Here is a 27,702-nt window from a genome sequence, read left to right on the forward strand (position 1 = left end):
GTGAGGCTGGCGTGGTGGCCACGACTGTAATCCCAGCATTTTGGGAGGCTGAGGTGGGCAGATCACCTGGGGTCAGGAGTTCGAGACCAACTTGGCTAACTTGGCAAAACCCCATCTCTACTGAAAATACAAAAAAATTAGCTGTGTGGGGTGGCACGCATCCGTAATCCCAGCTACTTGGGAGGCTGAGGCAGGAGAATTGCTTGCACCCAGGAGGCAGAGATTGCAGTAAGCCAAGATCATGCCACTGCACTCCAGCCTGGGTGACAGAGTGAGACTCCATCTCAAAAATAAAAAAGACACTTTAAATGTGGAATAATGCACTACTTATACTGGAGGCTCACAGATTTGGCCATAATTAGTTCTTGCTTGCTTTTTAAATTCTTTGCAAGTGTTCTTGTCTCTTCAGTTTTCTTGTGATAAATTTTCTGATTTCACATATTTACATTTGTAGTGATGATCAGGAGAAACAGTCCAAGAAGAAACCTCGCCTCTTCTGTGACATTTGTGACTGCTTTGATCTCCACGACACAGAAGATTGTCCTACCCAGGCACAGATGTCAGAGGACCCTCCCCATTCCACACACCATGGCAGTCGGGGCGAGGAACGCCCATACTGTGAAATCTGTGAGATGTTTGGACACTGGGCCACCAACTGCAATGACGACGAAACCTTCTGATGAAGCCTCAAGTGGAGAACTGGGCTTTCTCAGACGCACTCGCATTGACACAACGTAACACCAGCATTGTGTGTGCAGACTTCAGGAGAACTCATGTTATTTTTTACCCCGTCAGCAAATCTAGGAAAATATTTTGATCTTCAACAAATTGCCCTTTAGTCTCCCCTTATGAGTTAGAATAATAAGTATTTAGTAGGTGAGTTTTCACCTCGAATTTTGTTTTCTTGATTTTTAAGTTTGAAGACATTGCGCCAGATGCCATTACATTTATTGTCCCCCGACCTCGTAGAAAAATCCCTACTCTCACAATACCTTATTTAAGTAACTTTAAATTATGCCGTTACTTTTCATATTTGCACTAAGATATTTCCAGGCTGCATTTGTATATTTAGATTTTTTGGTTAAGCTTTGACACTGGAATGAGTTGAAAAAATGTGCCATTTTGCATTTTCATCTACTCATTTAAAGTATTTTATTCTTATTCAAAGAAATATCTGAGCTCTTTGCACTACCTGTTATCAGTAGTGCCTTTATTTCAGGCGTGATAATACTTAGGTGTGATTATAAAATCATGAAGCAGGTAAAGGGAGGGGAAAGCCCCCAAACTGCTGTGGGGACATTTTATAATCTATATGCTGCACCCACTTAATCTACTGTGGTGTTTTGTTTATTAGTTTTGCATAATTTCAGCTTCTATATATTATATGTATATATTTTTTAAAAATCTATATTTTGGGAAAAAAACATACACAATGTGTCTTTCTTTTTGGATATTTACCTTTTTGAAAAAGAAAACACTTAAAATGATCATTAGGACATAACAGACTAGGCCAGACATAGCATCATGTGGCTTTGCAACCATTTTCATTTGTTTGTTTTCCTTTTATTTCTTAACCAGATTTAAATAACTGGAGGAATTTTCTCCAATCTTTTTTCCTTCTCTTAGCAGTTATCCCCAGCAGTCAATTAACAATAAGCCAGTATAAAACACCTAAATAACCAATCTACAATCTTCCTTTACAAGTTTTTTTACTGTTTTTAGATGAATGTACGATGAGAAATTCAACATTAATAATTTTGGATTTTCTTATCACAAAAAAGAAAATGAAGGACCTCAAAGCACCAGAACAGTTTATTGACCAGTTTGAATCTATTTATCTTCATTTGAATGTCTTCTGGAATATGTAAAAAGTAATAAAATGTATCTTCCATGCTACATGTACAATAAGAACTTCTATAATTGTATATATGCCTTTGATGTATTTTCCCCTCAAGATTATCAACTGTGTGTTTGACAGTGAATATTAAATCTGTTACCAGTTGAAATTTTTGGTTATAAATGTAATACGAATTGTTTCACAAACAGAAAACATGTAAAGCAGTATTAAAATTTGGCCAAACGAGTGTTCTGTATCTGCTTTAATAAATGGTTATTCCTTTTTTGTTTTGCGGGTTTTGTTTTGTTTGAGACAGGGTCTCACTCCGTTGCCCAGGCTGGAATACAGTGGCACAATCATGGACTGCTGCAGCCTCCAACTCCTGGTTCAAGCAATCCTCTTGCCTCAGCCTCCGAAGTAGCTAGGACTACAGGCAAGTGCCACCACACCTGGTCAATTTTTTTTTTTTTTGAGACGGAGTCTCGCTCTGTCGCCCAGGCTGGGTGCAGTGGTGCGATCTCGGCTCACTGGAAGCTCCACCTCCCGGGTTCACGCCATTCTCCTGCCTCAGCCTCCCAAGTAGCTGAGATTATAGGTGCCCGCCACCATGCCCAGCTAGTTTTTTGTATTTTTAGTAGAGACAGGGTTTCACCGTGTTAGCCAGGATGGTCTCGATCTGCTGACCTCGTGATCCGCCTCCCTCGGCCTCCCAAAGTGCTAGGATTACAACACCTGGCTAATTTTTAATTTTTTGTACAGAGTGAGTCTCCCTATGTTGCCCGGGCTGGTTTTGAACTGGTTCAAGTGATCCTCCCATCTCAGCCTCCTAAAGTGTTGGGAGTACAGGTGCAAGCTGTACTCACCCAGCCAATAAATGGTTATTCTTTTTTGCTAATGGCAGTAAATTGATATTCTCAGGTTTGTCATAATGGTTTTACTTCAAATGAGCAAACCCTATACATTCATATAGCAATTTCTACTGCAGTCTTGTTACTAAATGGTTTTTAAGAAATTGATAGGCCTGGCACGGTGGCTCACGTCTGTAATCCCAGCAGTTTGGGAGACCGAGGCGGGTGGATCACGAGGTCAGGAGATCGAGACCATCCTGGCTAACACGATGAAACCCCGTCTACTAAAAATACAAAAAATTAGCCGGCGCGATGGTGGGCACCTGTAGTCCCAGCTACTTGGGAGGCTGAGGCAGGAGAATGGCGTGAACCCGGGAGGCGGAGCTTGCAGTGTGCCGAGATCGTGCCACTGCACTCCATGCCTGGGCGAAAGAGCGAGACTCCATCTCAAAAAAAAAAAAAAAAAGCCAAGCGTGGTGACACACACCTGTAGTCCCAGCTACTGGGGAGGTTGAGGTGGGAGAATTGCTTGAGCCCAGGAGTTAAGAGGCTACAGTGCGCTATGATTGTGCCACTGCACTCCTAGGCAACAGAGTGAGACACTGTCATTTTTCTTTGGTATGTCTTTCTGTCCTTCTTAAAGTGTTTCATGACACATTTAGCATAACGTACCTGCAGTTGTTATCCATTACTGTATCACCCCACATTACCTGACAAAAATAATTACCTGATAAAAATCAATGTGGCACCATGTGGTGCCAACTATCTATTCATCCATGAAGTCTTGCAAATTGAAAAGTCCGTATAATATTTACAAAAATGATACTGAACCAATTGAGTGCTATGCCTTTGAACATGCTTCTCTTGGTTTTGAGGCAGGGTCTCACTGTCACTCAGGCTAGAGTGTAGTTGTGCAATCTCGGCTCACTGCAACCTCCACCTCCAGTGCTCAAGCAATTCTTCCACCTCAGCCACCTGAATGGCTGGGACCACAGGTGCATGCCACCATGCCCAGCTAATTTTTTAAATTTTTATTTATTTTTTATTTATTGAGACAGTTTCACTCTGTTGCCCAGGCTGGAGCGCAGTGGCACGATCTTGGCTCACTCCAGCCTCTGCCTCCCAGGTTCAAGCGATTCTCCTGCCTCAGCCTCCTAAGTAGTTGGGACTACAGGCGTGTGCCACCACGCCCGGCTAATTTTTGTATTTGTAGAGACAGGCTTTCACCATGTTGGCCAGGGTGGTCTTGAACTCCTGACCTCAGGTGATCTGCCCACCTCAGCCTCCCAAAGTGCTGGGATTACAGGCATGCGCCACCATGCCTCACCTAACATCTGTTAAAACAGATGTTTATAAAACATCTTGGAAGAACCCAAGGATGGAGACTGGACAGTGGGTGGGATATGGAGAAGGGTCTTAAAACCTGTAGATTCAGTTATGTTTCGAGTCTGGATGAGGTATGCAAGGAAAGGGTGGTGAGAGAGCTGGGGTGGGGAAGTTGGTGGGAAGGACAGTATTCAGGTACTGAAGACTGAAGAAAGGTTGGGAGTCATTGCCAAGTAGGCAGCCAGCGTCAGGACCCAAGGACTCACCCATAGGTAGGTATTTCCAAAGCAGTTAGTGCTTGAATAAGAACATTGCTTCTACCTAGATAATACATTAAAACACAGTAGTTCTCAACTTTGGTACTGACCTTAGGTGATTAAAAGACTAAACAAGTCTGCAGTGTTTGTAGGGTAACTACAGCAGTATAGCATTGTCTCTCCTGGTCTATAAAAGCACCTGTTGTTACTTCATCATTTTGTAGCATCCTGATCCTGCTTGGGGATAGTTTATTATCCTAGTCTTAGTTACACATCCTTGAGATTTCACTAATCTGGGGCATTTCACCTCTTAGAGCAAGTTATACCCTCATTTAACAGCTCATGACATGGCCTGCTGAACACAACTTTTATTCTCACAGGCGTTAAAATGATGCATTCTCTTGGCTGTGAGTCTGTATATAGAAAAAAAATTGTGTATTATCAGCCAGGAGCAGTAGCAGGCATCTGTAGTCCCAGTTACTCTGGAGGCTGAGGCCAGATGATAGCTGGAACCCAAGAGTTTGAGGCCAACCTGGGCAACATAGGGAAACCCCATCTCTATTTAAAAAAAAAAAAAAGAAAGCTGGGCGCGGTGGCTCACGCCTGTAATCCCACCGCTTTGGGAGGCTGAGGCGGGCGGATCACGAGGTCAGGAGATCGAGACCATCCTGGTTAACACGGTGAAACCCCGTCTCTACTAAAAATACAAAAAATTAGCCGGGCATGGTGGCGGGCGCCTGTAGTCCCAGCTGCTGGGGAGACTGAGGCAGGAAAATGGCCGCAACCTGGGAGGCGGAGCTTGCAGTGAGCCGAGATCGCGCCACTGCACTCCAGCCTGGGTGACAGAGTGAGCCTCCATCTCAGAAAAAAAAAAACAAAAAAAAAACAAAACAAAACTCTGTTGAGGCTGAGAAACACCTTGAAAACCAGATTGAGAACTAAAGCATGGAAGCGTTTCCATGTGTGCTTTGTTTCTGTTTTTGAGACGAGTCTCGCTCTGTCGCCCAGCCTGGAGTGCAGTGGTGAGATCTCGGCTCACTGCAACCTCCGCCTCCAGGGTTCACGCCATTCTCCTGCCTCAGCCTCCCGAGTAGCTGGGACTACAGGCGCCCGCCACCATGCCCGGCTAATTTTTTGTATTTTTAGTAGAGACAGGGTTTCACCGTGTTAGCCAGGATGGTCTCGATCTTCTGACCTCGTGATCCTTCCGCCTCGGCCTCCCAAAGTGCTGGGATTACAGGCGTGAGCCACCGCGTCCGGCCTCCATGTGTGTTAAATTATTACAATCTAAATGTCCTTGCTGGAATCAAACTGAGAACAGAAGTTTTGGTTGAGTGGCTCCTTTTCTGCACCATCCACAAATAACACTCTGCTTGCTCAGACTCTATGATAAGTGCTTCATAATGTAAAGTGTATAGAAGATGCTGAAGGAGGCCGAGGCAGGCGGATCATGAGGTCGGGAGTTTGAGACCAGCCTGGCCAACATGGAGAAACCCCATCTCTACTAAAAATACAAAAAATTAGCCAGGCGTGGTGGCGCGCGCCTGTAGTCCCAGCTACTTGGGAGGCTGAGGCAGAAGAATCGCTTGACCCAGGAGGCAGAGATTGCAGTGAGCCAAGATCGCACGACTGCACTCCAGCCTGGGCAACAGAGGAAGACTCCGTCTCAAAAAAAGAAAAAAGAAAAAGGAAGCTATGCACACAAAGAAGGAAATTTTTGTCTTTGACCAGATCCCAAAGGCCCATTTCCACCCCAAAGTATCAAAACGCATATATCCTACTAATATTAATAGTTTATTGAGCAATTAAGTTCCAGGCACCCAGCTAAGCCTTTCACGTGGACTACACGATGAAATTCATACCCTCATTGATCCTCACTACAACTCAGAGGTAACATGGAATTTTACTGAGGCAAGTGGTGGGACCTGGATTCCAGAAGCAATACTATTTGTGTGAAATGTCATGTCGCTGTAAAAGTCTGTTAGGGAGTACCCCCCCCCCAAAAAAAAAGTCCACTCAAGATTCCCTCGACTCCTCACCATATTGATACATTTTAGCTCACAAATTAAAACAGCCTTGATTTTAGTGCAAAGCTAAGAAACTTCTGACTGCTATAATTTAAAAGATTTGAGCAGTGGGTGGCGGCGCGCACCTGTGGTTCCAGCTACTCAGGCGGCTGAGGTGGGAAGATCACTTGAGCCCGGGAGGAGGAGGCTGCAGTGAGCTATGATCACGTCACTGCACTCCAGCCTGGGCGACAGGGCGAGACCCTGTCTCAAAAAAAAATGTTTTTTTTCCTATCCAAGTTTATCCTTAAGATATCATCTTACAGCAAGTACCTTTGCTGCAAATAAAAATTCGCGATTTTTAAAAGGGACGAGAGAGTGTCTTTTTTTTTTTTTGAGACGAAGTCTTCCCAGGCTGGTCTCAAACTCCCGGCCTGAAGCGATCACTCCTACCTCGGCCTCTTAAAGTGTTGGGATTACGGGCGTAAGCCACCGCGCCCGGTCTACTCCAGATCTTTAAAATCGCTTTTCAGCGCCCGACGACTCCTGGAGTGACCAGACTCTGAAACGCGCTCTGGGTCTTGGCGAGAATCTGAACAACCACCGGGGTAGAAGAACGAGGTGGACACTAGGGCCAGAGTAGGTAGAACCCGAACCCGGCAGATTCCGGTTTCCGGCTTGGCGTGCGCAGCCACACCGGTCACGTGGACATTTGGTCACGTGACTGCGTCCGTGGGCCTCCCGTTGGAACCTGCGGCCGCGGTTGGCATTGTGGAGCAGGGGGTGGTGGGGCAAGATGGCGGCTCACCTGTCCTACGGGCGAGTGAACCTAAACGTGTTGCGCGAGGCGGTGCGTCGCGAGCTGCGCGAGTTCCTGGACAAGTGCGCAGGAAGCAAGGTGAGGGGCGGGAGGCAGCGACACCGCCCTCGCCTCCCCTGGTCCGGCCTGGCTTAATCCGTTCCCTGACCGCCTGAGTTCGCGGTTTACGAGGTCCCCGGGGCTTCCAAGGAGGCGAGCCTCAGGGCACTTTTACCTGCACCCCTGTGCAGGCGGTAGCGATGAAGCGGGGGGAGGGCCCTGGGCGTACAGCCTGGAGCCGGAGTGGCACCGCGACTGTTTTGTGAGAGCAGAGTAAGCCACTGCGATAGCCCAGCAGCTGATGAGCTGGTTTACGTCAGGTGTTTCCTCCGCTGCCTGCCGAGGCACCGGACGGGTGAGCGGTCCAAGAATGTGGTGGTCCAGTGTCCATTCATTACAGGGATCATACGTGTCAGTACAAATCGTACCTTAGAAGCACTCTTGAAACACCAGCACCTTGCAACCTGCTGCTCACGCGTGTTATGAGAGAAGTTGTAATCATTTGGGCTTTTAACCTGGCCTCCTAAAATAGTATAACTTCTCTAGTAGCACCCTTTTCACAAGGGAGTCAGGAACTAGATCAGAGATTTTACAGGATTTCTTTTAAATAGTGTCACCTCTCCTTCATCCCCTTAGGGTTTATCAGTCATCCTAAGCTACTGACAGTACAACTGTGAAAAGTCGAACTGGGGAGCCTCAATCTTGTAGAGAACAGAACCCCAAGAGGTAGAGTGGGTGCTAGCAGCCTTTGAGAGAAGAAAGCAGGCTACATCATAGGGTCCTAGTTTCAATTCAGCAAAGGATGCTGAAATCTGAATAACATCGTGGATTGTATTAATGTCAATATCCTGGTTGTAATATGTTACCCCTGGAGGAAACTGAGCAAAGTGTACAGGGGCTTGCTCTGTATTATTTCTTTTAACTAAATGTTAACGTACAATTATTTAAATAAATAATTTAAGAAAAAGAAATGATACTGGAGTTTAGCAGTAGAAATACTCATAGGGACCCAGAGCAATGACTCATGGTGTCAAAAAAGTCCTAGGTTGGAGTCCTCACTCCCTTTCACTCTGTATGGTCCAAGGTCTCCATCAGGCCTTGGAAAGTTACTTAAATTTACTGAGCTTTTAAGAATTTTCTCTTTTGGCCAGGTGTGGTGGAAGAGGAAGTGCAGTGTAATCCCAGTACTTTGGGAGGCCACGGCAGGTAGATCGCTTGAGCCCAGAGTTGGAGACCAGCCTGGGCAACATGGCGAAATCTCATCTCTACTAAAACAAAAATTAGCGTGATGTGGTGGCACACACCTGTAGTCCCAGTTACTCCAGAGGCTGAGATGGGAAGATCACCCGAGCCCAGGAAATCAAGGCTGCAGTGAGCTGTGATTCCACCTCTGCCCCGTCTCAAAAAAAAAAAAAACAAAAAACTTCTTTTGCCAAAATAAGATTTGTAATACCTATATCGTAGGTTTTAATTTTGTATAGTTGACAATTTCCATATGGCTCAATAATACCATGACACAGATATACAAGAAACTAAAATTCCTTCTTTCTGTTCAGGACAGTGATTAACTCCTTTCTCAGGACCAACAGTAGCATCACTTGCCCTGGATGCTGTTTTTCTTTAGACTAAAGATATGAATGTGGTCAGAGGTAATTAAATTTTTTTTATTTGGCCGCGTGCAGTGGCTCATACTTGTAATCCCACCGCTTTGGAAGGATGAGGCAGGTGGATCACCTTAGGTCAGGAGTTTGAGACCAGCCTGGGCAACATAGTGAAACCTCATCTCTACAAAAAGTACAAAAATTGGCCAAGCATGGTGGTGCGTGCCTATAATCCCAGCTACTCAGGAGGCTGAGGCAGGAGAATCACTTGAACCCTGGAGGCAGAGGTTGCAGTACGCTGATACCACATCACTGCACTCTAGCCTGGGCAACACAGCAAGACTCCGTCTCAAAAGCAAAATAACAGCAAAACCCCCAAAATTTTTAAATTCTTTTTTCTCCTTTATTATTATTATTATTTTAGTCTTGTAACACCAGGAGAAAATTTTTTAACTCAGAATTTGAAGGAAATATTCCTCCTGTTTATGATAGGCTATTTTTTATTGATATTGTTAAAATTCCTCATATTAACTATAATAAGAGAATGTTTCTCGCCTCTTACAGGCAATAGTTTGGGATGAATACCTAACAGGACCCTTTGGCCTGATTGCACAGTATTCACTATTGAAGGTAAATGAGCTATTTGGGTTTTGTTAGGGGATTAATAATTCTGTACTTTAGCAGTTATGATATTAAAATATTAATGTGCACTTGATGGGGGGTATTTATGATTTCTGAGTCTGCAAATGATAGGTAAATTTCAGTCTTTTTGTTAACCTTTTGTGTATGTGTTTGCCTAGGAACATGAAGTGGAAAAAATGTTCACACTTAAAGGAAATCGTTTGCCGGCAGCTGATGTCAAGAATATTATTTTTTTTGTCAGACCCAGGCTAGAGTTGATGGATATAATTGCTGAAAATGTGCTCAGGTATCTCAGAGCCTGTGTTTGATCTAAAAGAATTTGGTTCTTACAATGCTTTTAATTTATGAGCTCCTTCTCATGGAAGACCTTCACTCTTGCCAGTGCAAGGTGGCCTTTTGGAAAACTAAGACAGGCATGGAAGAATATAAAAGAGAAGATGGGGGCTGGGGGAAGGTGGAGGTAGTTAATGGGTACAACAAAAAATAGAATAAGACCTACTATTTGATAGCACAACAGGGGGACTATAGTTAATAATAATTACATATTTTTAAACTTAAAGAGTGGGATTGGGCACAGTGGCTCACACTGGTAATCCCAGCATTTTGGGAGACCAAGGTGGGTGGATCACTTGAGGTCAGGGGTTCGAGACCAGCCTGGCCAACATAGTGAAACTCCGTCTCTACTGAAAATACAAAAATTAGCCAGGCGTGGTGACCTGTGCCTGTAGTCGCAGCTATTCGGGAGACTGAGGCATGATAATCTGATCCCCGGAGGTAGAGGTTGCAGTGAGCTGAGATCGCGCCACTGCACTCCAGCCTGGGCGACAGAGGGAGACTCCGTCTCAAAAAAAAAAAAGAGTGTAATTGGATTGTTTGTAACTCAAAGAGTAAGTGCTTGGGAGGATGTGCCCCCCATTCTCCATGATGTGCTCATTTCACATTGCATGCCCATATCAAAACATCTCATGGACCCCATAAATACATGTGCCTGCTGTGTACCCCCCAAAAATTAAAAATAGGATGAGAAACTTAGGAAGTCGTTCTCAGCAGTTTGAGAGGAGGATCATCCTATCTACCCATTCTTTCAAGACAGCCAAAAGCTTAAACCTCTGTCAGTAAAAAGGACCCTAGTTTAAAAAAATAAACCTCCAGCAGTTATTTTTAAATATACTGCATGTACTTGAATTTCATAAGCAAAAAAAAAAAAAAAAACAAAACAACAACAAGAGCTGATTAAAATTTAATATAGCATCCAGTCTATAGAGGAAGTGCTCCCAGCCCAGTCTGCACTCTGTGGTACAATTGATTGTTGCAGCCCCTAAAATCTTAAAAGCATGTGGGCTATTTTTGGAAGTCCTCTGTGGAGAGTAGGATTGGGAGTCAAGAGTGATCTTTCATTTTAATTTAAGACTCTTTGTGGCTGCATTGCTTTGGTTGAAGAACCATTTGTTTTTAGTGAGACACATATCTTATTTCAATCAACCTGAGAGCTTCAATGCCCCATAAATGGTTTAAGAGAATGCTAAAAAGTACTAGCTAGGACTCAGTGCTGCTTTCCTGTCAGGGGGAAGAAAGAGAGAGAGAGTGGCACAGCTGTAACACTTTGGGTCTGAGAGTCAGTTTTTGGTTATTTTTTTGAGACACAGTCTCACTCTGTTGCCCGGGCTGGAGTGCAGTGGTGGGATCTCTGCTCACTGCAACCTCTGCCTCCAGGGTTCAAGCAATTCTCCTGCCTTAGCCTCCCAAGTAGCTGAGATTACAGGCACACACCACCATGCCCAGCTAATTTTTGTATATTTTTATTTTATTTTATTTTTTTATTTATTTTGAGATGGAGTCTCACTCTGTTGCCCAGGCTGGAATGCAGTGGCGTGGTCTCGGCTCACTGCAACCTCTGCCTCCTGGGTTCCAGCGATTCTCCTGCCTCAGCCTCCCAAATAGCTGGGATTACAGGTGCCTGCCACCATGCCTGGCTAATTTTTTGTATTTTTAGTAGAGTTGGGGTTTCATCGTGTTGACCAGGCTGGTCTCCAACTCCTGACCTCGTGATCCGCCTGCCTTGGCCTCCCAAAGTGCTGGGATTATAGGTGTGAGCCACTGCGCCCGGACATTTTTGTATATTTTATAGAGATGGGGTTTTGCCATCTTGACCAGACTGGTCTCGAACTCCTGACCTCAAGTGGTCTGCCCGCCTTGGCCTCCCAAAGTGCTGGGATTACAGGTGTGAGCCACTGCACCTGGCCTGAGAGTCAGTATTTATATGATTTATCTAGCCAGCATTTATTTAGTGCCTGCTGTGTGCCAGGCAGTGGGGATAAAGAAAGCAAAATGGTCCATGACTCTTAGGAGCTCATGAGCTAACAAATGTTTCTTCCTTTACAGTGAAGATAGACGAGGCCCAACGAGAGATTTTCATATTCTGTTTGTGCCACGCCGTAGCCTGTTGTGCGAACAGCGGTTGAAGGATCTGGGTGTCTTGGGATCCTTTATTCACAGGGAGGAGTACAGCTTAGATCTCATTCCATTCGATGGGGATCTCTTATCCATGGAATCAGAGGGTGCGTTCAAAGTAAGTTTGGCATTTCCTTAACTTCAGGCATTAATTTTTGCCCAGTTTATGAGTGTGAACATATCACAGTACTGATTACTGTGAAGCTGAGTCCCATTTTATATGTTTATTGATGTTTAAGATTTTCTGTTCAATAAATTATTAATTTTCGTTGCCCGTTTTTTCTTTTTGAGTAATTCTTTGTATATTCTGGATGTTGATCATTATGGGTTGTAAAAGCTGCAAGTATCTTCCCAGTCTGTGACTTGTCTTTTAACTTTGTTTTTTGTTTTGTTTTGTTTTTTTTTGAGACGGAGTCTCGCTCTGTCGCCCGGGCTGGAGCGCAGTGGCACGATCTCGGCTTACTGCAGCCTCTGCCTCCTGGGTTCAAGGGTTTCTTCTGCTTCAACCTCCTGAGTAGCTGGGATTACAGGTGTGCGCCACTATGCTCAGCTAATTTTTGTATTTTTAGTAGAGAGGGTTTCACCATGTTGGTTGGCCAGGATCCGCTTCATGATCCGCCCGCCTCAGCCTCCCAAACTGCTGGGATTACAGGCGTGAGCCACCGTGCCTGGCTTAACTTTGTGTATAATGTCTTTTATCATGTAGACACTTCCCATTAAAAGTAGTTAAATTTTAAAATGATAGCTTTATTTATTATAACTCACAATACTGGCTGAGCTAAGTGGCTCATGCCTGTAATCCCAGCACTTTAGGAGGCTGAGGTGGGTGGATCACCTGAGATCAGGAGTTTGAGAGCAGCCTGGGAAACATGGGGAAACCCCGTCTCTACTAGAAATACAAAAATTAGCCGGGTATGGTGGTGGGTCCCTGTGGTCCCAGCTACTCAGGAGGCTGAGGCAGGAGAATCACTTGAACCTGGGAGGTGGAGGTTGCAGTAAGCCGAGATTGCGCCACTGCACTCCAGCTTGGGCGACAGAGAGGGACTCTATCTCAAAAAAAAAAAAAAAAAAACTCACAATGCCATGAAATTCTCTCCTTTAAGGTGCGAAATTCAGTAGTTTTTAGTGTATTCACAAAGTTGGGCAACTATCTCCACTATCTAAGTATGGCACATTTTAACTATTCCAAAAAGAATCCCCATGCCCAGTAGCAGTCTGTCCCTGTCTTTCCTTCCCTCAGCCTCTGGCAGCCACTAATCTAGTTCAGTCTGTATGAATTCGCTTATTCTGGAGTTTTCTTTTTCTTCTTTTTTTGAGATAGAGTCTCACTCTTTTGCCCAGGTTGGAGTGCAGTGATGTGATCATACCTCACAGCAGCCTTGACCTCCTAGGCTTGAACAAACTTTCAGCCTCAGCCTTTTGAGTAGCTGGAACTATGGGCATGTGCCACCACACCTGGCTAATTTTTTTTTAATTTCTTTTTTTTCTATTTTTATTTTTTGGAGAGACAGCGTCTTATTATGTTGTCCAGGCTGGTTTTGAACTTATTCTGGAGATTTCTTAGAAATGAAATCCTATAAGACATAAATGGTCCTTTGTGTCTGGCATCTTCACTTAGTGTAATGTTTTCAGGGTTCATCTAGGTTGAAGCCTCCGTGAGGCCTTCATTCCTTCTTATTGCTGAATAGTATTCCATTGTAACGATATTATCATTCATCAGTTGATGGACACCTGATGGGTTGTTTCCACTTTTTGGCTGTCACGATACTGTGAACATTGTGAAAAGTTTTTATGTGGATGTATGGTTTCATTTCTCTTAGAGATATACCTAGGAGTAGAGACTGGGTGTGGTGGCTCATGCCTGTGATCCTAGCACTTTGGGAGGCTGAGGTGGGTGGATCACTTGAGGTTGGGAGTTCAAGACCAGCCTGAGCAACATGGAGACATCCCGTCTCTACTAAAAATACAAAATTAGCCGGGCATGGTGGCGCATGCCTGTAATCCTAGCTACTCGGGAGGCTGAGGCGGGAGAATCGCTTGAACCTGGGAGGTGGAGGTTGCAGTGAGCTGAGATCGCGCCATTGCACTCCAGCCTGGGCAACAAGAGTGAAACTCTGTCTCAAAAATAAATAAATACATACATACGTACATACATACACACACACACACCCCCCCCCCAGGAGTAGAATTGCTGAGTCATGTGATAACTCTGCATTTAACATTTGGAGGAGCTGCCAAACTCTTTTGCACTGAAGCTGTACCGTTTGTACTCCCAGCAGCAGTGTGGGAGGGTTCCAGTTATATATCCACATGGACACACTTATTATTCTGTTTTTTTTTTTTTTTTTTTTTTTTTGAGACGGATTGTCACTTTGTCACCCAGCCTGGAGTACAGTGGCGCGATCTCGATCTTGGCACACTGCAACCTTTGCCTTCCAGGCTCAAGTGATTCTCCCGCCTCAGCTTCTTGAGTAGATGGGATTACAAGCATGCACCACTACGCCTGGCTAGTTTTTGTATTTTTAGTAGAGATGGGGTTTCGCCATGTTAGTCAAGCTGGTCTCGAACTCCTGACCTCAGGTGATCCACCTATCTCAGCCTCCCAAAGTACTGGGATTACAGGCGTGAGCCACCATGCCTGGCCTGTTACTCTTTGAATTTAGTCATCCTACTGAATATGAAGTGGTGTCTCATTGTAGTTTTTATTTGCATTTCCATAATGCTTAAAGATGTTGATCATCTTTTCGTGTGCCTGTTGGCCTTTGTTTGTCTTCAGCTAAGCAAATGTCTGTTCAGATCACTTGCCCATTTTTAAAATTGGGTTCTCTCATTTTTATTACAGAATTGTAAGAATTCTTAATAGATTCTAAATGCAAGTCTCTCATCAGATATATGATTTCCAAGTATTTTCTTTTGTTCTGTGAGTTCTTTTCACTTTCTTGATGAAATTGGTGTCGTTTGATGCACTAAAGTTTTAAATTTTGATGAAATCCCCTTTGTCCAGTTTTTCTCTTGTTACTTGTGCTTTCAGTATCATCTCTGAGGAGCCATTGCTTACCCCAAGATCACAAAGATTCACTCTGATGTTGCCTTCTAAGAGTTCTATAATTTTTTATTTTTTTAAAGAGACAGCTCTCACTATGTTGCCCAGGCTGGTCTCAAACTCCTGAGCTCAGGCAATCCTCCTGCCTCAGCCTCCCAAAGTGCTGGGATTACAGGCGTGACCCAGCGTGCCCAGCTTATAATTTTTTTACGTCTTATGTTTAGGTCTTCCACCCATTTTAAGTTAATTCTGTATATAATGCAAGGTGGGGGTCCAAGTTTCATTTTTTGCACATGGATATCTATTTGTTCCAGCACTATTTGTTGAAAAGACTGTATTTTCCTCATTGAATTGTCTTGGTACCCTTGTCAAAAATCAATTGTCCACAAATGTAAGGGTCTGTTTTTGGTCTTTTAGTTCTGTTTCACTGATCTGTATGTCTGTATGTCCATCCTTATACCAGTACTGTCGTGATTACAGTAGCTTTGCCGTAAGCTTTGAAATCAGAAGTGTGAGTCCTTCACCCTAAAGCAGGTAAATATATCACTTTTGTTCTTTTAGATTGTGCTTTCTGAGTCTTCATAAATCTCCCATTCTGCAGACAAAGAAGAAAATCCTTTTTTTTTGAGGTGGAGTCTCACACTGTCACCTAGGCTGGAGTACATTGGCATAATCTTAGCTCACTGCAACCTTCACCTCCCAGGTTCAAGCAATTCTTCTGCTTCAGCCTCCCAAGTAACTAGGATTACAGGCACACGCCGCCACGCCCAGCTAATTTTTTTGTATATTAGTAGAGACGGGGTTTCACCATGTTGTCCAGGCTGGTCTTAAACTCCTGAGCTTCCACCCACGCCCAGCCCTTTTTTTAAATTTTTTTATTTTTATTTTTTTTGAGACGGAGTCTCACTCTGTTGCCCAGGCTGGAGTGCAGTGGCGCAATCTCGGCTCACTGCAAGCTCCGCCTCCCAGGTTCACGCCATTCTACCACCTCAGCCTCCTGAGTAGCTGGGATTATAGGCGCCCGCCACTGCGCCCAGCTAATTTTTTGTATTTTTAGTAGAGACGAGGTTTCACCATGGTCTCAATCTCCTGACCTCGTGATCCGCCCGCCTCGGCCTCCCAAAGTGCTGGGATTACAGGCGTGAGCCACCGCGCCCAGCTATTTTTTATTTTTTATTTTTTGAGGCAGAGTCTCACTCTGTTGCCTAGGCTGGAGTGCAGTGGCACAATCTCGACTCACTGCAACCTCTGCCTTCTGGGTTCAAGCAATTATCTTGCCTCAGCCTCCCAAGTAGCTGGGATTACAGGCATCCACCACCACGCCCGCCTAATTTTTGTATTTTTAGTAGAGACGGGATTTCACCATGTTGCCCAGACTGATCTCGATGTCCTGACCTCAGATGATCCACCTGCCTCGGCCTCTGAAAGTGCTGGAATTACAGGCGTGAGCCACTGTGCCCGGCCTAAAGCTACTTTTTACCCCAGTTCTCAGACTGCCCCTTATCCCAGAAGCAATCACTATTTCTCTTTTAATTTGGGGCGGGGGGGATATTATATGCAGCTACAGCTCATAGTATATAATCCCTCCCCACTTATGTACAAGTAGTAGCATATGATGTATACACTTTGGTATGTTGTGTTTTTCTCTTAATAATATCTCTGAGTCATTTTCTACCACGTATGGCAATACTTGTTTATTCTTATTTGAAGCTGCATAGAGTTCCATTGTTTGGGTGTACATAATGTATTAAATCAGCTTTCTGTTGGAGGGCATTTTTTTCCTCTCTATGCTGTTGGAGGCAGTGCTGCCGAGAATGAGCTTGTTTGTAGGCCCCTCTGCACATGCGCCCTTTGAAGGCTTTTGCCTTTGTCATTTCTTTTGACATTGCTTCTTGTAGTTTCAGCTGTGTGTATGTTTTTAACGTAATCACACTTACCCATGTTTCTTTGATTTATGAGTTTATGATGCTGGTGCTGCTGCTGCTGGTGCTGCTGCTCCTGCTCTGGAGACTAGAACTTTTTTTTTTTTTTATTGTTTTTGAGACAGATTCTCAGTCACCCAGGCTGGGATGCAGTGGCACAATCTCGGCTCACCGCAACTTCCACCTTCCCAGTTCAAGCAATTCTCCTGTCTTAGCCATCCAAGTAGCTGGGATTACAGGAACACACCACCACGCCTGGCTAATTTTTGTATTTGTAGTGGAGATGGGGTTTCACCATGTTGGCCAGGCTGGTCTCGAACTCCTGACCTCAAGAGATCTGCCTGCCTCAGCCTCCCAAACTGCTGGGATTGCAGGTGTGAGCCACTGTGCCTGGCCTTTTTTTCTTCTTACCAATAAAATACTTCGAAGGTAGAGACTAGAACTTTAGAGAACCGCTGGTATAGTACATAAAATTATTCGAATCACTTTTCCCCATTGTGTTGTTACAGAGATCACCTCGTTAAAAGAGTTAATTTGTTGACAGTTTTCACAAAAGGGGGAAAAATGAAACTTATTTAAAAAAATAAAATAGGCCAGGCACAGTGGTTCATGCCCGTAAATCCCAGCACTTTGGGAGACCAAGGTGGGAGGATCACTTAAGGCCAGGAGTTCGAGACCAGCCTGGGCAACAGAGTGAGGCCCTGTCTTTACAAAAAATTAGCCAAGCATGGTGATGTGCACCTGTCATTCCAGCTACTCAGGAGGCTGAGGCAGAAGGATCACTTGAGCCCAGGGGGTTGAGGCTGCAGGGCACTGGGATCACACCAGTGCACTCCTGCCTGGGTGACAGAGTGAGACCTGGCCACAGAAAAAGTGAAAAATAAAAAAGTTAGTCTGGGGCAGTAGAAGTCAGTGGCACCACCAACTAATCCTATAACCAGGGGACTTTCTCGGCTTTTTTTTTTTTTGAGATGGAGTCTCACTCTTGTTCCCCAGGCTGGAGTGCTGTGGCGCAATCTCGGCTCACTGCAGCCACCGCCTCCCAGGTTCAAGCGATTCTCCTGCCTCAGCCTCCCGAGTAGTTGGAATTACAGGTGCCTACCACCGCACCTGGCTAATTTTTTGTATTTTTAGTAGAGACGGGGGTTTCACGATGTTGGCCAGGCTGGTCTCGAACTGGTGACCTCATGATCTGCTCGCCTCGGCCTCCCGAAGTGCTGGGATTACAGGCGTGGGCCACCGCGCCCAACCCTCTTGGTTCTTTTGTACCTTGTTGCCTGGTGGTTTACTTACACTAAATCCCATCTGATGGTAATATACATTTCCCTCTAACATTTTATAGGAAAATTTCAATATACCAAAAAATTAAATTGTACGGTGAACACCCATCTATCCAGCACTTATCTTCTGGATTAACAGTTTTCTATATGTGCTTTATCACATACCTGTGATGGTATACTCATTTTTAATTAATCCATATTTGTGTATTTAATGGGAATTGGTAGCAGCCGAAGCAAACTCTCTTGGAGTGACAAAACCTGTGCAGAGGAGAAATAACCTGTTTATTTTACTTATGATTTGTAAGAAAAGGCAGAACTATTTTCTTTTTTCTTTTTCTTGAAACTGAGTTTCACTCTGCTGCCTAGGCTGGAGTGCATTGGTGCCATCTCGTCTCACTGCAGCCTCCACCTCCTGGGTTCAAGTGATTCTCCTGCCTCAGCCTCCTGAGTAGCTGGGACTACAGGCTCCTGCCACCACGCTGGCTAATTTTTTGTGTTTTTGGTAGAGACAGGGTTTCACCATGTGGCCCAAGCTGGTCTCGAACTCCTGACCTCAGGCGATCCACCACCTCAGCCTCCCAAAGTGCTGTGATTACAGGCATGAGCCACCACGCCTGGCCAGAACTATTTTCTACTGAGAATTTCAAGCCTTTGGCTTTGCACATTCACCTAAGATGCTGTTTAGAAAGAAAGGATTTTGGCCGGACATGGTGGCTCATACCTGTAATCCCAGCACTTTGGGAGGCCGAGGTGGGCAGATCACCTATCGTCAGGAGTTCGAGACCAGCCTGGGCAACATAGCAAAACCTCATCTCTACTAAAAATTAAAGAAAATTAAAATTAGCTGGATGTGGTGGTGCATGCCTGTAATCCTAGCTACTTGGCAGAGTGAGGCAGGAGAATCACTTGAGCCCAGGAGGCAGAGGTTGCAGTAAGCCAAGATCACACCACTGTACTCCAGCCTGGGCAACAGAGCGAGAACCTATCTCAAAAAAAAAGGAGAGTGGGGGGTGGATTGGGGGAGTTAGAGGAAGTGGCAGAAAAAAAAAAGAAAGGACTTTATCTGGATGGTAAAGCTAAGAGCTTTGACCTAAGAGCCTAATTTTAAAGTCAACCCCGATTTTTGATGGAGATGACGTTAATTGTATTTCTGTGATTGGCTTCAGGAGGTACATCTAGATCTCTCTGTGTTTTGAGTTACAGTTGTGATCATCTATGTCATTGTTCTGTGTAAAATGTGGGAATTAGAGTTCTGCCCAGTCAAATGCTCGATAACATTGCTTAAGGTACTTTGGCCTTTATTCGTATATATAAAAATCAGCATATATAAAATCTCCCTCTTTTATGCAAACTACAAGGTATTCTGTTGTGTGGGTATGTGAGACTTTGGGGTTAAAAAAATGTGCATTTAAATGTTAAGGGTATTGGGCTGGATGTGGTGGCACTTTGGGAGGCCAAGGCAGATGGATCACCTGAGGTTAGGGGTTCGAGACCAGCCTCGGCAACATGGTGAAATCCCATCTCTATTAAAAACACAAAAAATTAGCCAGGCATGGTGGTGGGCATTTATGATCCCAGCTACTCAGGAGGCTGAGGCAGGAGGATCACTTGAACTCGGGAGGTGGAGGTTGCAGTGAGCTGAGGTTGCCCCACTGCACTCCAGCCTGGGCGATAGAGCAAGACTCTGTCTCAAAAAAAGAAAAACAACCAAGATTAAAATGTGTTGTTAACTTTTACATCTTTTAAAAAATATTGTAAAAGAGATGTCTTTGTAGTAATACAACTTAAAAAATTTAAGTAAAATATGAATGCTATTTGGAGGGGAGTTCCTTAATGTCTTTTTTTTTTTTTTTTGAGACAGTCTTGCTCTGTTGCCCAGGCTGGAGTGCAGTGGCACAATCTCGGCTCACTGCAGCCTCCACCTCCCGAGTTCAAGTGATTCTCCTGCCTCAGTCTCCTAACTAGCTGGGATTACAGGCACATGCTACCACGCCCGGCTAATTTTTGTATTTTTAGTAGAGAAGGGGTTTCACCATGTTGGTCAGGCTGGTCTAGAACTCCCAACCTCATGATCCACCCCCCTCGGCCTCCGAAAGTGCTGGGATTACAGGCGTGAGCCACCACGCCTGGCCCTCAGTCATTTGCCCTTGAATGTTCATCTGATCTGGAGTTTTAGGTAGTTTTGCCAAAAAGTGTGTCTTTTGACATATTCTCAATGATGGTCTGCTGTATTCAGGGAAATGTTAAAATACACCACACTTGAAAGAGTAGTCTGGCGACACTCTCAATAATAACCAAACGCTCCCCACCATGTCTGCCATCCTACCTCCCTGGGGCAGAGGGCCTGACAAGTGACAACCCCACTCTCTCTTCCTCTGGCCCTGGACCCTCAGGGCCGCCTCATTTCTGGCTGTGGACAGCAGGGACATGTTGGGTTGGTAGGGGTGGAGGGAATTGATAAAATGTACCATATTGACTTATGAGTGGATAATGGTTGTAAAAAACCCAAATAATTCCAAATAAAAGCTAACTGTTATTGAGCATTTGCTGTATGTTTCAGGTACTGGGATTAAATGATTTACATGTATTTTTCTCATTTCATCCTTGCCCTATGTGGACTATACTCCCTTCTACATATGAATAAATTGAGGCACAAAGAGATTCTCTAACTGGCCCAGGGCACAGCTAGTAAGTGACACCGTTGGGTTCAGAACAAGGCAACCTGAGTCTAGAACCTGTGTTTTGATCCACCTGTATCAAAAGTGACTGCTTCCCTCCTCTCACCTCGCAGATGGTTTTTTTTCTCTCTCTCTTTTTTTTTTTTAAAGAGATGGGGTTGGCCGGGCACGGTGGCTCATGCCTGTAATCCCAGCACTTTGGGAGGCCGAGGTGGACGGGTCACGAGGTCAGGAGATCGAGACCATTCGGGCTAAGGTGGTGAAACCCCGTCTCTACTAAAAAATACGAAAAAATTAGCCAGGCGTGGTGGCGGTTGCCTGTAGTCTCAGCTACTTGGGAGGCTTAGGCAGGAGAATGGCGTGAACCCGGTAGGTGGAGCTTGCAGTGAGCTGAGATCGCGCCATTGCACTCCAGCCTGGGCGACAGAGTGAGACTCCATTTCAAAAAATAAAAATAAAAAGAGACGGGGTCTTGCTCTGTTGCCTAGAGGGGAGTGTGGCTCATTGCAGCCTCACAGACCCCTGGGCTCCAGTGATCCTCCTGCCTTACCCTGCTGAGTAGCTCAGATACAGATGCATGCCACTATCCCTGGCTAATTATTTGATTTTTTATAGATACAGGGTCTCACTGTGTTGCCCAGACTGGTCTCAAACTCCGGAGCTCAAGCGATCCTCCTGTCTCGGCCTCCCAAAGTGCTGTGATTACAGCCATGAGCCACTGCACCTAGCCTTCCCAGGTGGTTTTGTGTGTATTTTGGAGGTCCTTTTTTCTTTTTTTTCTTTTTTTTATACTTTAAGTTCTAGGGTACATGTGCACAACATGCGGGTTTGTTACATATGTATACATGTGCCATGTTGGTGTGCTCCACCCATTAACTCATCATTTACATTAGGTATATCTCCTAATGCTATCCCTCCCCCGTCCCCCGACCCCACGACAGGCCCTGGTGTGTGATGTTCCCCTTCCTGTGTCCAAGTGTTCTCATTGTTCAGTTCCCACCTATGAGTGAGAACATGCGGCGTTTGGTTTTTTGTCCTTGCGATAGTTTGTTGAGTTGGAGGTCCTTTTTTCAATGCAAAAATATATATATTTTATAAAATGAGATCATACTCAACAGATTGTGGCCCTTCGGTTGTCAGTTGTCATGAAAATCTGCCTCATCCTTTGTAAAAACAATAAAGTATTCTGTCCTGTGGTCTTTTGCATTTCTGGGTGTTAGTATGTCGCTCTCCCAGCATGTCCTGCCAGAGTTTACTCTCACCAGTGAATGGGAACCCATCGTTGAGTGTTAAGTCTGTGTTCTTCTGTCGTTATTTAATAGCTGATTCAGAAGAGCTGGCATGCTGAGTGCACAGTTTTCTCCCAGAAGCCCTGGCTCTGCCCAGGAGAGGTGCTTCCACAGCTGCACCCACCCTTCGGGCTGCCAGCCCCAGGGCCTGGTCTGACAGGCAGCGGTTTTGGAAAATGAACTTGAGTCCCCAGTTTTCCTGGCACAGTGTGAAATAACTGGAAATGATTTTATTGTCTGTTGCTGCACCCCAGCCCCAGGAACAGAGATGGGCCCCTGGGAGGCCCCCATGGCCTGGCAGTAATTGGCCTTTTCCCTCACAGGAGTGCTACCTGGAGGGCGACCAGACGAGCCTGTACCACGCAGCCAAGGGGCTGATGACCCTGCAAGCTCTGTACGGAACGATCCCCCAGATCTTTGGGAAAGGAGAATGCGCTCGGGTGAGAACCGGCTGTTTTCTGGTGGTAAAGGAGGGGCCCTTCACACCCCAAAAGGGAGGAGGAACAGGAAGCTCCTTACAAACAAATTCAGTTCATGTTAATTATTTACGAATACTGTACTCACGAATTTGCCTGCTGATTAAAATGCACTTACAAGCCTCCAAGTCAGTACTCATGGTGCTTTTGTGGGCGTGCACAGTGGTGACAGTTTGAGTAACCACTGCGCATGTTCCCAGCTGAGGCAGGTGACACTCTACCTTCCCATTTCAGCTCTCAGACTGCAAACAAGTGTACTTTTCACAGTCTCACTCATATTTTCCACACGTTTGTACTTTTTTTGGTGATTTCACTGTTTAAAATGGCCCACAAACGTAGGACTGAGGTGCAGTCTGGTGTCTTGTGCACAAGAAGGCTGTGGTGTGCCTGGCAGAGACACTACATGTGTCAGAGACGCTTCGTTCAGGCACGAGTCACAGAGCTGCCGGCTGTCAGTTCAGTGTGAGTAATCAACAATTCTGTTAAGTCAGGCATCTTTAAGCAGAAACACGTATGAAACTGGGTTATGTATTGATCAATTGACAGAAATGTTGAGACCAGAGGCTCCCAGGAACCTAAGTCTGCGTTTCTCCCAGGAACAGTGGTTCCATCTTCGCTAATTTAGTGTTTGCAGTGACTTCATAGAACATAACTACTGCGAATCACAAGAATAGACTGACCTGATTTTATGCCTGATTAGCAAATGGCAGCTGCCTTGGTGCAAGTGTCGGGATGGGTGCCAACAGCAAGGTGCTTTTCTAGAGCTGCTTATTTCTAAGCAATGCACTCTTCCAGTTTTTCTCCTTTTTTACTTTTTTTGATTGTCTTTCTGGTTTTAGACAAATTTTGAAATCTGCTCGTTCCCAGGGGGGCCCCACCTCATCCAATGTTTTGTTTCCAGCAAGTGGCCAATATGATGATCAGGATGAAGAGAGAGTTTACAGGAAGCCAGAATTCGATATTTCCTGTTTTTGATAATCTCTTGTTGCTTGATCGGAATGTGGATTTATTAACACCTCTTGCCACTCAGCTGACATATGAAGGACTCATTGATGAAATTTATGGCATTCAGAACAGTAAGTACGTGACATCTGTTTTCACTAATAGGTAATATGAGAAGAGTATCCTTTGTGGAGGCTACTGTTTGTATATATTGCACACTTAAGCATAATTTGTAGTCAGAGGTCCAATTTTAATGATTCAGAGTGTCCTTTTTGTAAGCAATTTAGCGACATATAAAACTTTTCTAACCCTTGGCCAAAGAAAACCCAAAGCCTAAGAATGTGCCTTGAGGAATCATTCCAAAAAAGGGGATCAGTGAGGTTTGCATAAGAGTTTTGATTTCCATCTTCTTACCAGAATTTTCCAAACAATCTCAGTGGTTGAGTACATTATAAAATATTATGGAACCACCTGGGCATGGTGGCTCACACTTGTGATCCCAGCACTTTGGGAAGCCAAGGCAGGCAGATCACTTGAGGTCAGGTGTTCAAGACCAGTCTGGCAAACATGGTGAGACCCCCGTCTCTACTAAAAATGCAAAAAATTAGCCGAGTGTGGTGGCGCGTGCCTGTAGCCCCAGCTACTTGGGAGGCTGAGATGGAGGAATTGCTTGAACCCGGGAGGAGGAGGTTGCAGTGAGCCGAGATAGCACTGCTGCACTCCAGCCTGGTGACAGAGCGAGACTGTGTCTCAAAAAAAGAAAATATTATGGAACCATCAAAATAATAAATGTGGAACATGAAAAACTGCATAGCCATGCCTATTTCAATTAGAAGTTGTTATATATGTGTCTGTGTATGTATGTGTGTTCCAAACTATATTTATATTTATAAAAAGTAACTAAGAATACCATAAAAACCGGAAATAACTAGAGGTGGAATAATCAGACCATGCCTCCAAAGAGTCAGTTTTTAGAACGCTGCTTCCTTTACATAGAAATCAGAGAACCCTTAAACAATAAAAATACTGACCTCTGACTTTTCAGACACTAGGATTCAATGACATCTGAGCAAACTGCAGTTGTCGGTGACACAAGAGTTGGCCAGAAGTTTAGTGCCCAGGCATGTCCTTGTCCCCTGTGAGCAGAGGCCAAGGGTCTCCCACAGAGGGCACTGGCATTTGTGAATGCACACATCCTTGCAGCCGGCAGTAGTTGAGGAAGGCGGCGGAAGCAGTGGCGTTTGTGCTGGGTTTGGAAAGAAGTGGAGAATTTAGACGGAGATCCTCAGGCAGGGGCAGTCTGCATCATACACAGAGTCATGACGAGCCAAGCAGCGTGGTTGAGTGGAGTGCATGGCTGGAGAAATACTTTAGAAAAACGGCTGGTAGGCTGGGTGCGGTGGCTCACGCCTGTAATCCCAGCACTTTGGGAGGCCGAGGCGGGCGGATCATGAGGTCAGGAGATCGAGACCATCCTGCTAACGTGGTGAAACCCCGTCTCTACTAAAAATACAAAAAATTAGCCGGGCGTGGTGGCAGGCGCCTGTAGTCCCAGCTACTCGGGAGGCTGAGGTAGGAGAATGGCATGAACCCGGGAGGCGGAGCTTGCAGTGAGCCGAGATTGCGCCACTGCACTCCAGCCTGGGCGACAGAGCAAGACTCCGTCTCAAAAAAAAAAAAAAAGAAAAACGGCTGGTACAGAAGGTCGAGGCCACTCTATGGAAGATGTGGATGGCTGGTTAGAGCTTGGCCTTGGTGGGCGATTAGGTAGATCACAAGCATGTTTGGTTTGGCTGGTTTTGGCCCACATGATATTTATTTCTGTCAGCTTTAAAATGTGATACATTTTAAGTAATAATCCTGAATTATGCCATGACGAAAAATATTGGAAGCACTGGCAAGAGGCCACGCTCCCACTGGTGGCCAGGACCCAGTGTCTCTAGAGCTCCCTGCCTCACCACAGACCCATACACCTGTCTCAGCCTGGCCTTCTTCCCTCGTCTGCATAGTCCCCAGCCTGTATTACCATCCTGAATGAAGTCACAGGGAGCCAAGGGAAGGCCTGAGGAGAGGGATGTGTAAGAAAGATGAGGCCGGGCGCGGTGGCTCACTCTTGTAACTCCGGCACTTTGGGAGGCCAAGGCAGGCAGATCACGTGAGATCAGAAGTTTGAGACCAGCCTGACCAACATGGTGAAACCCCATCACTACTAAAAATACACACACACACACACACACACACACAGCTGGATTTGGTGACGCATGCCTGTAGTACCAGCTACTCAGGAGGCTGAGGCATGCGAATCACTTGAGCTTAGGAGGTGGAGCTTGCAGTGAGCCAAGATCGCACGGCTGCACTCCAGCCCGGGCGACAGAGTGAGACTGTGTCTCAAAAAAATAATAAAATAGGTGAAAATTTTTTTAATATTTAAAAAAAAAAGAAAGGAAGGGAGGAAGGGCCTGCAATTCAAAGGGAAACGGACTCATGGTTGCCAGGACTACAGGAAGGGGATGGGGAGTCACCACTTATTGGCTACAGGGTTTCCCTTTGGGATAAAAAAGTGTGGAACTAGATACTGGCTGTGGTCCTACCATGTTGTATATGTACTAAATGCTACTGGATCATTCACTGTAAAACAAAGTAGTAATTTTTATATTATGTGCAATTTACCACAAGAACGGATGAATGAATGACGTGGGTGAGGGGATGGAGAGAGAGACGTGAGGAGGCGTTTCCACACGTGTGGAAGGTCTTTAGTGATAAGATTGTAAAAAGTCTTTTTATTATTGTTATTTGTCAAAAAAATGGCACCTTTAATACTTTTTAAAACTCTATTTATTGACAGAGGAATTTATTTCAGGAGAGCCCTATGCTGGGTCGTGGGTGGAAATCAAAGAAACAGGGTGGTCCCAGAGCATGTACCACCCAGGAAGGCATGAAAGAAGAGCTCTGAGTTCAGGATGGGGACTGGTGGGGGGAGAGGCGGCCTGGGAGTTGGCCCAGGGGACAGCTGTATAGGAGAGGTGATAGGTATGCGGGAAGGGATTTTCCAAGAAGAGAAAAAATATATGTAAATTCCCAGCCTCCTTGTAGCAAGTATTTTCGTAATGTAAGTTGAACATTGATTAAGAAAAAGATTGGAAAAATAGAAGAAAACATAGGTCCCTTATTATCCTCCAACCTTACCCCACAGCCCTGTGGCCCCAAACCTTGGGACAACAAGTGTTAATATTGTGGTGTTATTTCCTAGTCTTTTTTTCCCCTTGTATAGTTTATTTTAGTTAACAAAAAATGGAATCAGGTTGTACAAATAGTTTCAAACTATTTGATTTGGTATGCTAATGAGCATTTTCCCATTGTATGCATACTGTAATCGTTACATTAAAATCCACAGTATAGGCCAGGCATGGTGGCTTACGCCTGTAATCCCAGCGCTGTGGTAGGCCAGGGTGGGCCAATCACCTGAGGTCAGGAGTTCGAGACCAGCCTGACCAACATGGTGAAACCCCATTTCTACTAAATACAAAAAAAATTAGCCGGGCATGGTGGCGGGCGGCTATAAACCCAGCTACTTGGGAGGCTGAGGCAGGAGAATTGCTTGAACCTGGGAGGTGGAGGTTGCAGTGAGCTAAGATCATGCCACTGCACTCCAGTCTGGGTGACTGAGACTCTGTCCGGCCCCCCCCTCTCTCCTCCTCCCCCTCCTCCTCCCCTCCTCCTCCTCCTCCTCCTCCTCTTCTCTTCCTTCCTTCCTTCCTTCCTTCCTTCCCTTTTTCTTTCCCTCTGTGGCCCAGGCTGCAATCTACTCGGCTCGCTGCTGCTCGCGCCGCGGGCGGACTGCCTGGGACTGCCGACACGCGCCACCGCTGCCTGCCTTTTCTCCTTTGGCTGCAGGCACGCGTTCGCCATGTTGGCCACGCTGCTCGCCAGCTCCTGACGCCGAGTGCTCTGCCCGCCTCAGCCTCCCGAGGTACTGGGACTCCAGACGGAGTCTCGCTCACCCGGTGCTCGGTATTGCCTGGGCTGGAGTGCGGTGGCGTGGTCTGGCCCTCGCGGCAGCCTCCGCCTCCCAGCCGCCTGCCTTGGCCTACCAGGGTGCTGGGATTGCAGCCCCTGCCCGGCCGCCGCCCCGTCTGGGAGGTGAGGAGCGCCTCTTCCCGGCCACCCACCGCCTGGGAAGTGAAGAGCGCCTATGCCCGACCACCCACCGTCTGGGAAGTGAGGAGCGCCTCTGCCCGGCCACCC

General features: G+C 45.6%; 2 protein-coding genes across 9 annotated transcripts in view; both read left to right on the forward strand.

Annotated features, from left to right (window-relative positions):
• Nucleotides 1–2,093, forward strand: part of CLIP1 (CAP-Gly domain containing linker protein 1) — a 155,254-nt gene extending 153,161 nt beyond the window's left edge. For all 5 annotated transcript variants that reach the window (XM_032168438.2, XM_032168440.2, XM_058425517.1 and 2 more), the window contains one exon: nucleotides 455–2,093. In XM_032168438.2, coding sequence (XP_032024329.1) covers nucleotides 455–680 — 226 coding nt within the window. In that variant the 3' untranslated portion in view covers nucleotides 681–2,093. The remainder of the gene's footprint in view (nucleotides 1–454) is intronic.
• A 4,892-nt stretch (nucleotides 2,094–6,985) lies between these two features.
• VPS33A (VPS33A core subunit of CORVET and HOPS complexes) overlaps nucleotides 6,986–27,702 on the forward strand; it is a 42,644-nt gene continuing 21,927 nt past the window's right edge. For 2 of the 4 annotated variants that reach the window (XM_032168449.2, XM_032168450.2), the window contains exons 1-6: nucleotides 6,986–7,172; nucleotides 9,299–9,364; nucleotides 9,535–9,662; nucleotides 11,759–11,945; nucleotides 22,363–22,479; nucleotides 23,417–23,591. In XM_032168449.2, coding sequence (XP_032024340.1) covers nucleotides 7,071–7,172; nucleotides 9,299–9,364; nucleotides 9,535–9,662; nucleotides 11,759–11,945; nucleotides 22,363–22,479; nucleotides 23,417–23,591 — 775 coding nt within the window. In that variant the 5' untranslated portion in view covers nucleotides 6,986–7,070. Of the gene's footprint in view, nucleotides 7,489–9,298; nucleotides 9,365–9,534; nucleotides 9,663–11,758; nucleotides 11,946–22,362; nucleotides 22,480–23,416; nucleotides 23,592–27,702 lie in introns of all 4 variants that reach the window. The other 2 variants (XM_058425521.1, XM_058425522.1) reach the window with 2 other exon arrangements.

Source organism: Hylobates moloch, unplaced genomic scaffold (genome assembly GCF_009828535.3).
Source record: "Hylobates moloch isolate HMO894 unplaced genomic scaffold, HMol_V3 SCAFFOLD_12, whole genome shotgun sequence".
NCBI classification, from domain to species: domain Eukaryota; kingdom Metazoa; phylum Chordata; class Mammalia; order Primates; family Hylobatidae; genus Hylobates; species Hylobates moloch.